This window comes from Callorhinus ursinus, unplaced genomic scaffold, assembly GCF_003265705.2.
Source record: "Callorhinus ursinus isolate GAN/ISIS: 27379988/994484 unplaced genomic scaffold, GSC_fseal_2.0 scaffold4, whole genome shotgun sequence".
Taxonomy (NCBI): domain Eukaryota; kingdom Metazoa; phylum Chordata; class Mammalia; order Carnivora; family Otariidae; genus Callorhinus; species Callorhinus ursinus.
In genome coordinates this window covers 123,435,188-123,448,125 of record NW_027397066.1, presented here as the reverse complement: position 1 = coordinate 123,448,125, position 12,938 = coordinate 123,435,188, and the positions used below count along the sequence as shown (strand labels likewise).

General features: G+C 37.9%; 1 protein-coding gene and 1 long non-coding RNA gene across 6 annotated transcripts in view; one reads left to right on the top strand and one right to left on the bottom strand.

The window, feature by feature from the left end:
- Positions 1-12,147, bottom strand: part of TMEM184C (transmembrane protein 184C) — a 26,784-nt gene extending 14,637 nt beyond the window's left edge. For 2 of the 3 annotated variants that reach the window (XM_025874283.2, XM_073892329.1), the window contains exons 1-4: positions 11,929-12,147; positions 4,222-4,352; positions 4,087-4,123; positions 3,148-3,353 (exon numbers count right to left, since the gene is read on the bottom strand). In XM_025874283.2, the coding sequence (XP_025730068.1) occupies positions 3,148-3,353; positions 4,087-4,123; positions 4,222-4,352; positions 11,929-12,147 (593 nt within the window). The remainder of the gene's footprint in view (positions 1-3,147; positions 3,354-4,086; positions 4,124-4,221; positions 4,353-11,928) is intronic. The other variant, XM_073892330.1, reaches the window with a different exon arrangement.
- LOC141372655 (uncharacterized) overlaps positions 5,844-12,938 on the top strand; it is a 115,233-nt gene continuing 108,138 nt past the window's right edge. For 2 of the 3 annotated variants that reach the window (XR_012378041.1, XR_012378043.1), the window contains exons 1-2: positions 5,844-6,014; positions 11,774-12,938. This is a non-coding gene — a long non-coding RNA (uncharacterized lncRNA). The remainder of the gene's footprint in view (positions 6,015-11,773) is intronic. The other variant, XR_012378042.1, reaches the window with a different exon arrangement.

Here is a 12,938-nt window from a genome sequence, read left to right as displayed (position 1 = left end):
AAATAAATTCAACTATATTAAAATTAAATTCAAAACTTCCATTTACCAAAAGATTTAATGAAGGTGGCAAAGCATGCCAAAAACTGGAAAAGATATTTTCAATACACACTAAACAAAGAATTAGTATCTAAATGTATAAAGATCCCCTATAGAGCCATGAGACAGACAACCCATTAAAAAATGAGAAGCGGGGCACCTGGGTGGCTCAGTCACTAAGCATCTGCCTTTGGCTTGGGTCATGATCCCAGGGTCCTGGGAACAAGCCCCTGATGCGCGGGAAGCCTGCTTCTCCCTCTCCCACTCCCCCTGCTTGTGTTCCCTCTCTCGCTGTGCCTCTGTCAAATACATAAATAAAATCTTTAAAAAAATTAAAAAAAAAAAACAGAAACAAGCATTCCTCAGAAAGGAAACAAAAATGGTTAATAAACATATAAGAAGTTGCTCAACCTCATTACTAATCAGGGAAATCCAAATTAAGACCACAGCAATATACCACTTTATATCCTCTTGATAGGCAAATATAAAGATTCCAAATGTAGGTGAGGATGTGGTTCAGTTAGAAGTGTTTTATACTGTCAGTGGGAGAGGAATATGGTACTGCCACTTCAGAAAACAATTTACCAGTAACAAAGCTGAACAAAACCTAAAGACCTAGCATGCCACTACAAGGTATATACCCTAGAGCATTTTTTTTCAAACTGTCAAATTTAACTTGGTAGGCCATGACCTGAATTTTAAAAACAAGAGGAAGGGAATATATAATAAGGATTAGTACCATTTCATGAAAACATTTGTTTCACCAGTATACTAAATCAACAGGTAAACAGTTTCCCCTCCTCTCGTGAACATACACAAAATTTAAGGTTCATTGAAAGAAAACTCATTGTGTTCACTGTTTAAGTTACAACAAGAGGATAAAAAGCAGACTTAGTTGTTTAATCAGTTAACAACTGCACACTTGCCATGGTATTTACATCATAACCAAAGCACTATACTGAATTATCCTAAATAGCAACAGCCTGATTAATTATCAGATTTGTAACGCCAGTTACCTACTAGAGGGAGACTGGTAGCCTACAATGTATTTATACACAAGAGATGTTTTATTATTGCTAAAACTGCATTAACTTTGGTAAACACTTAATGTTTTTTCAAAGGAAAGAGTACTGAGTTATAACTATGGATTCATTGCTGACATTATTCAGGCAGAATTCAAGAGTCTTAGGAAAAAATGAAACCAACACAAAGAGATTTAACAAGAATAAATGTAATTGTGTAGTTAGGAACAAATCAATTGCACAAGCATAGAATAGGAGGATTTTGACCAGTAGCATCACTTGAAAAAGGTCTGGGGTTTTAGTGGACCACTAGCTAATTGTGATGAAGATATAGCTAGAGCCTCATTTTAGGTTCTGTAGCATTAGGAGGAGAGTCCTAATCAAAGTCAAGCCATCATCATTATATTTACTGGACTACTGCAATCTCTTCCATCATTCTCCACTTGAAATTCAGTCTACAAAGAACACAATAATCTCTGAAAATGAAATTTGGGCACTAATCCTCTATTCAACATCCTATAATGGCTTCTCATCTGACAATGACTCTCTCTCCTGATCAAACTTTAGATAGGTCTCCTCTGAGTTGTCTTTTCCAACTAGGCATCATTCTTAGGCCTTGTCCTTGGCCCAAGTCAGACTAGGCAAGAATACTGCTAAGTCATCTGCCTACCCTTGACACCTGATTACCCTTGATATTTGATATTTCATAAGCTCCTCATCCCCCAGTCTTGATGTGTAAGTGCTTGGTCTGCCCTTAGCAAGAATTCTATTACGCCATTTCAGAGAGAATCCCCATTTCTTTGATGTCTTCTCTTAGTAATCGCTTCAATCTGCTCATTAGCTACAAATTTCCCTATCCATACTGTATTTGTCGCTGAGCACAGTATCTCTCCCCCATCCCCAACTTACAGTAGTTTTCCCTTACTATTCCTCTTTCAGTCTCCTGTTCCTTTTCCTTCATAGCATTTCCTGATATAAGTAACTCTGTATTTGTGTCTTCATTTAATTCCAAACGTCCGAACCAAAATGTAGGTTCCATGAGTTCTACATCTGTTATATGCACTAGGATATATCCGTATACTGGCACACACTAAGTGCTAAATACATATCAAGTGTGTTAATGAACACATTAAGAGCTTAAGATTTAGAATAGCTAGGTAGCTCCCTGTCATTGCCAAGTGTGTAAACTAGAGACATATTTAGTCCCAATGGTGTACAAATGGTTCTGTATTGCATGGTAGGTAATATAGGTATCCCCAGGTTTTGTATCTACACTGATTAGTGTAACTCCAAATCATTCCAGTCATCTTGACTTGCAACTTTCACCTTATTCCCCATTATCAGTGATCAAGTCCTACCAGTCTCTTTCCTTTCTATTCCAATTTCATGCCTCCTTTTCAGCTTACCTCACAAATGGACTAGTAATAATAACCTCCTAATTTCCACATCTCTGGAATCTTCCTCCCTCTAATGCATTCTGTATAGTATTGCAAAATTAATCCTTCTGAAATGGTATCTTCAAACGTTTCCTTGCTGAAAAATATCCAATGGCTCATTCATATAAAAAATGCAATCTTAGCTTCAACTGACATTTTCAGGCTTTATTTTCCTTTACTGTCTTCTATGGATATATAAGGCTAACAGCCCATTATTTAGTACTAGAATAAACACTATTTGTTGCTCCTATTTCATATCATATGCTGTTTCCCCATCTAGACTATCTTTCCCTGGGTCTTACACCTGATTTTGTCATTAACCAGCTATGTAATTTTGAGTAAGTTAATCTCTGTAGATCCTGGGTCTCAATAGTAAAAGGATGTTGATTAAACAATTTATGATGTTTTTTCCTTGCAATGTTTTAAGTTTTCTATTTAGGATAAATAAAGTACAAGAGAGTACTTTGTATGTGTGGATTATAAAAATGTGTTTTCTTACTCTCTAAACTTGACTATGAACTACTTGAGGGTAGGAACTCTTCTTAAACTTTCTGTCCTGCTCATAGTACTTAACACGCTGCTTTGCAGAGACCTGACTGATGCTTAAAAATTCTGCTTAAATACATAAAAAGATTAAAACAAAACATACTTACTCTCCCATAGTCCATGGTGGACAGCAACATAAAGGAGGGAAATGTTTCTGCTGATCTTTGGCTTCAAGAATTAATACCAGATTTGGATACCGGTTAGTTAGATAATTGGTAAGGAATCCCATAAAGTTGTAAATGACATAAGCTTCATAACATTCTCTGCAGGTATCCACATATATTGCAATGCTGGGATATTTCAAAGCTATCCACTATGAAAAAGCACAGATGTTAAAAACAGTTGCAGCTAAGATAAAACGAAGTGCCATTCCAATTCATGGTAATCACAATGCTAATTTTTAAGCTTGAGATGTCTTATCACATATTTACATCAAACTTTCTAAAATTTATGAGAGCTCCCAGACAATCTGTGAAATGAACTTTTAAAGGAATAAACATATTGGATATTGGTAAAAACATTCGTGCTGGGGGGTAAATAGTGAATATAAAGAAAGAAGCTAAATTATTTTGTTACTGGGTTCTTAAATATAATCTGAAATTTTCCTTGAGATGGTCATAGAAAATGCAATTAAAGACATTTCCTTTATATGTAATCAAATTAAAGCAGTCATCTGTGACAAATGCATGTTAGACTCCATCAAGGAAGGTTTTTTTTTCCCCTCAAAAGATTTATAAATAAAAAGGATGATAATGTAATTTTAAATATTAAAATCTTTAAAGGACTAAGAACTAGTACTTGGAAATTTTAAAAGATTAAGCAAAGAAAATAGCTATAGATTTTTTAAAATTTAAAACACTCATCTTTTCTATTGTCATACTTCATCTTTCTTATTAACGTTAAAAACAAGTGAATCTTTTTACTTTTCTTATTAATCTGACTTCTTATTGCCAAATAATAAACTTTCATTACCTTAAGCATTCTGTAAATATAGTTGTATCATCAAGCAAGTTCTTAGCTAATGAGATAAAATGAAACATACTTACACTATCTAAACTGTATATGGGTACCATCCAAAGAATCCTAGTTGGAAAGCAAAGCAATAGTTAAAAACATTTTACATCATATTTATGAAATAAGTGAACATAACACTAGAAGAATTAAACTATATTAATATTTACCTTATTATTGGTTTCTGTAGTTCCGGTTGTGTATAATGTACTAAATGTTGCAATATCACCCAAAGTGATATAGGTATAGTCAATAGCAAAAAGATTCCAGCAATAAACCAAGCCTTGGTGTGTATTCCAACCTTAAAAAAAAAAGTATTAAAATAAATCCTGATATTAAAACTAAAAAGCTAAATAAAGTATTTTTATTTCTTACATTTATGTTTGATTATTAAGGAGGCCCAACATTTTCCAAATGACTAGTGGCTATTTTTCTTCTTATTTGAAAAACAGCCTATTTGTGGTTTTGCAGAGGGAGGGGTAGGATTTTTCCTCATGGGGTTGAGCATTTTTCCTTGTGAGGCCTTTTGTAACAGCACTGTGTACCATAAGAATATGAACATCGTATCATTTCTCCTCAGCTTGTTGTTTTTTATATTTGATTATTGTGTTTGGGGATGTACAGAAGTTTTTAAATTTTCCACAAGTCTAAAAATCTTTTAAAAATTATTTTTTTTTGAGAGAGAGAGAGAGAGAGACCACACGCACGCGGTGGGGAGGGGCAGAAGGGCAGGGGGAGATTGTGAATCACAAGCAGGCTCCATTCTCAGGGCAGAGCCCAACACAGGGCTTGATCTCATGACCCTGCGATTATGATCTGAGCTGAAACTAAGAATCAGACACTTAACTGACTGAGCCACCCAAGAGCCCCAAAAAATCTTTTATGGTCTACACCTTTGCTTTTATGTTTGGAGAGTTAAAATCCTACCTACAGGGGAGGGGCATGGGAGGATGGGTTAGCCTGGTGATGGGTATTGAAGAGGGCACGTTCTGCATGGAGCACTGGGTATTATATGCAAATAATGAATCATGGAACACTACATCAAAATCTAATGATGTAATGTATGGTGATTAACATAACATTATTTAAAAAAAAAATCCTACCTACATTTTCTTTGAATTTTATTGTTACCCAACATGTTAAATGTGTACTGAGTATTGCCTAACACTTTGCTAAGTTTTTTACATGTCTTTTAACCCTCCCACTTGATGATAAGTACTGCTACAACTACTGTCCAGACAAACTGTGTTAATATGGCTACCCCTCTTATATATGACAGTATCAACTCAGGATATTACATTTTAAAAACCTCTAATTTCTTTTTTTAAGTCAGTATCTGATCAATATTTTATCCTTTAAAAGCTCAATTTCTAAAAATACACTTTGAACAATCTCATATTTTTTTTTAAAGATTTTATTTATTTATTTGAGACAGAGAGACACAGAGAGCACGAGTCGGGGGGAGGAGCAGTGGGAAGAGAGAGGAGCAGACATGCTGAACAGGGAGCCAGATGCAGGGCTGGATCCCGAGGACCCCGGAATCATGACCTGAGCTGAAGGCAGACAGCTGACTGAGCCACCCATGCACCCCTGAACTATCTCATCTTAAGGCAGAGTTCAAGTGATTCACTCACTTCCTGGCAAAAAACCCCAACAACTCTGTTCTATCTGTGGGGCCCTAGGGAATGAATTTTATATTAATTTGTGAATTCACTCTTCAAGGCAGGAGTATAAGTTAATGCTAACTTTTTTTTTTTTGAACATTTTATTTATTTATTTGACAGAGAGAGACAGCGAGACAGGGAACACAAGCAGTGGGAGGGAGAAGCAGGCTTCCCGCAGAGCAGGAAGGCCCGGATGCGGGCTTGATCCCAGGACCCTGAGACCATGACCTGAGCCGAAAGCAGACGCTTTACGACTGAGCCACCCAGGCACCCCAATGCTAACTTTTTAAAGGAAAAAAGTAGGCATTTAATTTTGGTACTTTTGGGGTTTGAACAGTTAATTAAAAGAGTTGAAGTCCACAACTTCTAGTTTTACTGTTTTGAACAAGATACTTTTTTTCAACAGGGGTATAAAAAACAAAAGTATAGAGAACAAATGTATTTTTATAACAATGAACTTCTATACTAAACAGTATGGAAAACTTGAAAAGCAAATACAGTTAGCCCTTCAACAATTTGGGTGTTAGCATCCCCAAATCCTACACAGTCAAAAATCTGTATGTAATTTTTGACTCCCCAAAAACTACTAAGAGCCTACTGTTTGACCAGAAGCCTTACCAATATCATAAATAGTCCTTTAACACATATTTTCTATGTTACATATATTATATACTTTTTTTTTTACAATAAAGCAAGCTAGAGAAAAGAAAATGCTATTAAAAATCGTAAGAGAAAATACATTTACAATACAACACTGTATTTATTGACAAATATCGTGTACAAGTGGACCTGCAGTAGTTCACACCCATGCTGTTCAAGGGTCAACTACACAAAAAGTCTTGCTGAATGCTGGAGATTAATCAAAATAGTAAGTGCAAAAGCAAGTATGTGAAGGTGAAGATTCTAAAAGGAATGTCTGAGCAGTCATTTTCCAGGGATTTTTGCTTGGCTCAATTTCATTTAAAATTGAGTACAGGTGGTCCCAGACTTACCTGGTTCAACTTTCAATTTCTTGACTTTACAGTGGTGCAAAAGTGATATGCATACAGTAGAAACTATACTTCAAATTTTGATCTTTTCCTGAGTTTTTTGCTATGTGGTATGACATTCTTCTCCTGATGCTGGGCTGGGACAGGGAGCTGTAGCTCCCAGTCAGCCATGGGATCGCAAGGGTAAACAATCTACACGCTTACAACTTCCTCCACGTGCGACGGGGTTACATCCCAATAAACCCATAAACCCATCGTGGTTGAAATATCCTAAGTTGAAACTGCACTTAATGCACTTAGCCTGCCAAATATTATCTCGCCTACCTTAAACATGCTTAGAACACTTCTATTAGCCTACAGTTGGGCAAAATCATCTAACACACAGCCTACTTTATAATAAAGTGTTCAAGATCTCATATCTCATGTAATTTAATGAATACTATACCGAAAGTGAAAAACAGAATGGCTATATGGGCACAGAATGGCTTTATATGTACTGGTTGTTTACCCTCATGACTGCGTGGCTGACTGAAAGCTACAGCTTGCTGCATGGGCCCAGCATCATGAGAAGAACATTATACTACACAGCACTAATCCAGGAAAAGATCAATATTCAGAATTTGAAGTACGGTCTCTACTGAATGTATTCTGCTTTCACACCATTATAAAGTCAAAAAATCCTAAGTCAAACCATCACAGTTGAGGACCTTCTATACCCACACAGCCATTCTGTTTTTCACTTTCAGTACAGTATCGTATCCAATAAATTACATGAGATACTCAATACTTTATTATAAAATAGGCTGTTAGATGATTTTGCCCAAATGTAAGCTACTGTAAATGTTCTGAGCATATTTAAATGTGGCTAGGCTAAGCTATGATGTTTGGCTGGTTAAATGCATTAAATGCATTTTTACAGACAATATTTTCCACTTATGATGGGCTTATCAGGACATAATCCCATTATAAGTCAAGGAAGACCTGTATTCATTTTAATAATAGCAGCATATTCTAGATCTTCTCTGTTATAAGGTGATAGTAATTTTAATGGGCCCATATTTGTTTTTATAATTGCCTTAGTGCGAACTTGGTGGTAGACTCTTTAAGAGAAAAATGATGTGCTTGTGACTAATGAAGGCCAAGCATCCTCAGTGTGCTATAAAAAAGAAAGTTCTTTTCAAATGATCATAAAACAAGTGACTAGAGAACTGAGTCATTTCAGTAGAGTGATGCCAAATTAAAAAAAAAAACTTGCATCACAGAGTTAGTACCATTTTTACATTGCAGGTGGTAGTTTCAGAAACACATCATCTGTTCACATTAATGCCATTAATTTGAATCATGGTTTTATAGTTGTTTGACTTTTGAGTTACCTAAAAAAGCTATATGCATAAGAAGTCTAATCTCTTTTGTGTGTGCACATAAAGATACACAATAAGTAAATGTTAGGTATCTGCAGAAGTTATTAATATAATTATTACCTTTAATTTACATTTATTTCTAAATTATTTACACTTGAAACACACTGATATGAGGGTATCATTAAGATTATTTAGACTTATCAGCCATAAGCGGGGTTGTTTCGGTTCACAAAACAAGGAGATAAGTAGCATTGACTTTTTTCCCCCCTATGGTAACTCGAAGAAAGTAGAGAGAAAAGAAAAAACCATTAAGGACAAACATCCAGGAGCGAGTGAAGTGAACCTGAGCCAAATGCTTTCAGAGCAGAGAGGAAAGTGCATAAGAGAGTGCTCTCTGGGTCCAATCCTCCGGGGAAGAGAGGAGCACTTAACATAAAGGGTAGCTACTTGAGGCATAAGTACACATAGGGAAGGGTAAAATGACTGCAGAGTAGTGTGACAATATGTGTGCATTTAACTTACTAGACTTTCATTATACATGCTCAGCCAAGTAAGAGACAGAAATACTTTAAGTAGTGCAGATGGTCATCTTGCCATTACAATAAATAAGTATATGCCCCACCATGGGCATGGGATGGTCTCTATGAACTTCTTGTTTTCTACAATTTCAGTTCCCACTGACTTCTCACAGTGTAAGCACAGGGATTCTAGTGTTTAAAAGACATATGTTTTTCATGCAAAACTGTCCCTAAACATTTAATGCTCAAGCAGATGTACGTGACTCTGCCTTAGGTGTTCAACTGAGAACCTAATCCCAACTAAGATGTTATTCCACAAGAAAAAGAACTGCTGCTCCAAAGCAATACTGAAATTTTAAAAACAGTGATAATTAGGGCTTCTTGCACACCTACTACGTGGCAGGCCCCATGTTAAGCATTTTAGATACATAAGCTCATTTAGTGAATAACGATGAAGAGAATGATATATTGTATATAAGGCACTTAGCACAATGTCATGTTAGCCACTATCTCTGTTTCAGTTTTCACATCTACAGAACGAGGACAATTCCTATGCTTCAAGGGTTTTAAGAAGATTAAATAAAATTATACCTAATTCTTGGGGACATGCTCTAGTTATTGTATGTAACCTTAAAAACAAAACCTAACAAGGAAAAAAAGCTTCCCTAACCCACACTCCTATCTACAATGCCATTCATTTCTCTGGTCCATTTCAGAGTCAAAATACTCAAATACAAAAATGAACAAAATACTTGTCTTCATATCCTGATACCACTTCTTTGCTTCACATTCATTCTTCCAACAACCCCCTCTACTTTCGGCCCTTACAACTCCACTGAAACCATTACTAGGATCACCAATGACCCTCCCATCTTATGAAAACCAACCCATGTCTCAGTAGCACTGGACATCGTTCACTATTTACTTCCTGAAACACCCTCCTGTTCTGGCTTCCATGACACCACTCTTTTGGCATTCCGTTTCCTCACTGGCTGATGCTTTTTTGTTAAGTTCCTGTTCCTCTACCAGATTTCTAAATGTTGGTGCCAGGTCCTCAGCCTTTATAATCTCATCCATCTTTATGGCTTTTTTTTTTTTTCAAAGATTTTATTTATTTATTTGACAGAGAGAGAAAGGAAGAAGCAGTCTCCCCGCTGAGCAGGGAGCCAGACACTGGGCTCCACCCCGGGACTCCAGGATCATGAGCTGAGCCCAAGGCAGGCACTTAACCAACTGAGCCACCCAGGCGCCCCATCCTTACGGCTTTAAACACTATCTCTGTCCTGACAACTCTCATATTAATATCTGCAGCTCAAACCTTTCTGAGCTCTAGACTTGCATACCCAACTGTGTATCTGACATGCCCATCTGATTGTCTCTCATATACCTCAAACTAAATGTCTAAAGCAGAACTCAATTTCTCTCAAACCTGTCCCTATCAATTTTCCATCCCACTAACTGCCATCACCATCTACCCTGTTGTTCAAGATAAAAACCTCACAGTCATTTTTAATTTGTTTTTCTCTCACTGCCTCTCCTCCCCAACCCAACCTACTGTCAAGTCTTGTTTTTTCACTGCCAACGATACTTAAAATTCAGTTTTCCATCTCTATTTCTGCTATCCTGATTTGGACCGTAAGTCATTGTAACTTGGGCACCACTGACCTCTTAACTACCATAAAGAGCTTTCTAACGTCCCTTTACTTCCACTTAATTTTCCATAGCTGGTAGCATAGCCATTTTGTACGGTTTTATTTTATTGATTTGGTTTTTTTGTTGTTGTTGTTGTATTGGTCTCCACCACTAAGTTCCATGCAGGTGGGTGCCAGGTTTTTAGCTCTCACCGTATAGAACACAAGCCTGATTTTATCACTGTGATGAAGGAAAGCTTGAAATTTTTAAAACAGGGCAACTGGGTGACATGTGAGTAAAGACCTGAAAGATGTAAAGGAATAATACCATCTGGAGTAAGAGCATGCCACGAAGGGGGAACATTTAATGCAAAGGCCTTAAGGAGGTGGCCTACCCCACATGTGTGAGCAAAGTCATTGTGATGGAAGCCCAGAATTGGGGAAAGTCAGAGGTGAATGAGGCAGGGGTGGTGTCAGATTATGTTGGGCTATAATGGCCATAGTTAGGGATATCGCCTGTTAATCTGGGACTCTAATTGGAAAATTTAGAGAAGAGGCACATAATGTGACTTACATTTTAATTACTTTGGCTGGTGAATTGAGAATAGTCCAGACAAGACATGAAGAGAATTTGGTTCAGGGTGTTTGCAGTAGAGGTTGCAGATTAAAATTTTCCTTAAAAGCTGGCACTTAAAAACTACAGTTAACTAACAACTAAGAGAAATCTTAAACTAGGTTGATATTATACATATTAGCCTTAAAAGGAGTTACTATACCACACTCCAAAAAAAATACTCCCAAGTAAAAGATACCTATTTGTATTAAGATGTCTATACTTGAATTCTGGTAGGCAAATTATGAGAATAACCTAAACATCTAACACATGGGGAATATTTAATGTAGTGGAATGTTATATTAACATTAAAAATAACTACATAAGCTATGCCAATATGGGAAAGTCAACAAAACATAATTTAGTGAACATACAGAAAGCAAATGTATATTAAGCTGCATTTTAATTATGGAAAAATCATTTCCATAATAAAAAGCCTAAAATAGCCATGGTCTTGCCAATGCTCTTGTAAAATAGGGTTGCTAAATAAAAGTATTTTCTGGTATTTATTAACTTAGAATTTAAAATTCATTATACAATTTTTATAAAGTACCCATCTAAGTTGAGTACACCTTGGGGTCTTCCCGCTTGTAGTATTTTACTGATGTCACAATAAGAATATGACATCAAAAAATATACAAGGGACTTTTTGCAAAATCTTTGTGGGTTAAGACCTAATGTGTAAGTAAAAACAAACTACAAAGTTAAACCAACTAGAATCCTTTAATTCAGGAAGCTAGTTAAATGCTAGTAAAATTCAATACATGGTTTTCAAGGTAGTTTATTTGATCTTGTGAAGTACAGTATCTGAACAGATCAGATTTCAGGAATAAAATTACCTTACTTTCTGGGAATTGATGAACACTTGCAAAAGAGTGCTCTTCTAAGCAGCAATCTTTAATATATTCTAACTATTTTCTCGACCTGGTCCTCCTTCCACCTGCAGCAAGCTTTGAAAAACCGTGAACAAGAAACCAGACAGGTTTATCAACTAAGACTGGGCTCATTTACATGACAATTTTCAGGATATAGAGTCGGGGCATCTGGCGTAAAAATGGGCAACTTTAAAGGCTAGAGGCCGATGGTGAAGGACACTCTTACCTCCAGCTTCTGTAATTCCCACACGCATAGAGGAACCGCAACCACTATGGACACCAGGTAGATGACCACCGCTAAAGGTCGAATCCACTGTCTCCAGTTCCTCCAGGTACAAGTGCAAGGCATGTTTCCGCATAAATCAGCTCCAAGTAGCAAGGAAAAAGAACTCGAAGGAGATTGTAATGGGGAGCCCTGTTCTTTTGCTGTTTTGTCAACTCGCATACTACAGAGAAACAGCTGTTGGGCGACTTTACCAGCAGCTCGAGTCGCCTCCTCGGCCCGCGTTGTGCTTTCTGCTGCTGTTACCACAACTGCGGCCGCTCAGGGTGCTACCAGGGAACAGTGCGGACAGCATCCTTTCTTCCCTGCCCCGCATCTACCCAGTTTTTCCGCGGTGGAATTCCCGGGCGGCGCCGCTGCCCTCACCTGGGTATCGCCCAGAGCTCCGCCTGCACCATGGCCTCGAGGACAGCGGCGCCGACCAGGACCGACTTCTAAACACCCTGCACACAGTTCGGTTCCGCCCCGCAGCTGCCTGCCCACTTGCTCTTTTCTTGGGAGGTGGAGCTTCCTCCCTCCCGCAGCGGCAGGCGTCTCTTGGCCCGATTCTGCTGGCAGATAGAGGTGAGGACTGAAACCAGCGGGCCCCAGGATTTCCTCACTCACTCCCACGGGACATCCCCCACAGCGGAACCCAAGGCCACCCCAGGGCTTCCGCTTCCGCCCCCGCTGTTTGAGGGTGCTGATTCGTCGACAGCGCCAAACTGGGCCCACCCCATCCGGCTCACTTTACACTCTCTGATTGGTCATTTTCAGGGGGCGGGGCTGTAGAGAGGCGTAGCGAAGTGAGAAGATTGGGAAGAGAAGAGTAGATGGGAGTTGTTGGAATTGGTACTTGCTTCTCGGTGGCCTGTGAACAGCCTTGTGGAAGCTGTTAAGAATTGTTTGAAAAGACTTGAGGAACACCTGCTACATTATTCTGCTCGCTGTATTCCAGCATTAAGAAAGCCTGG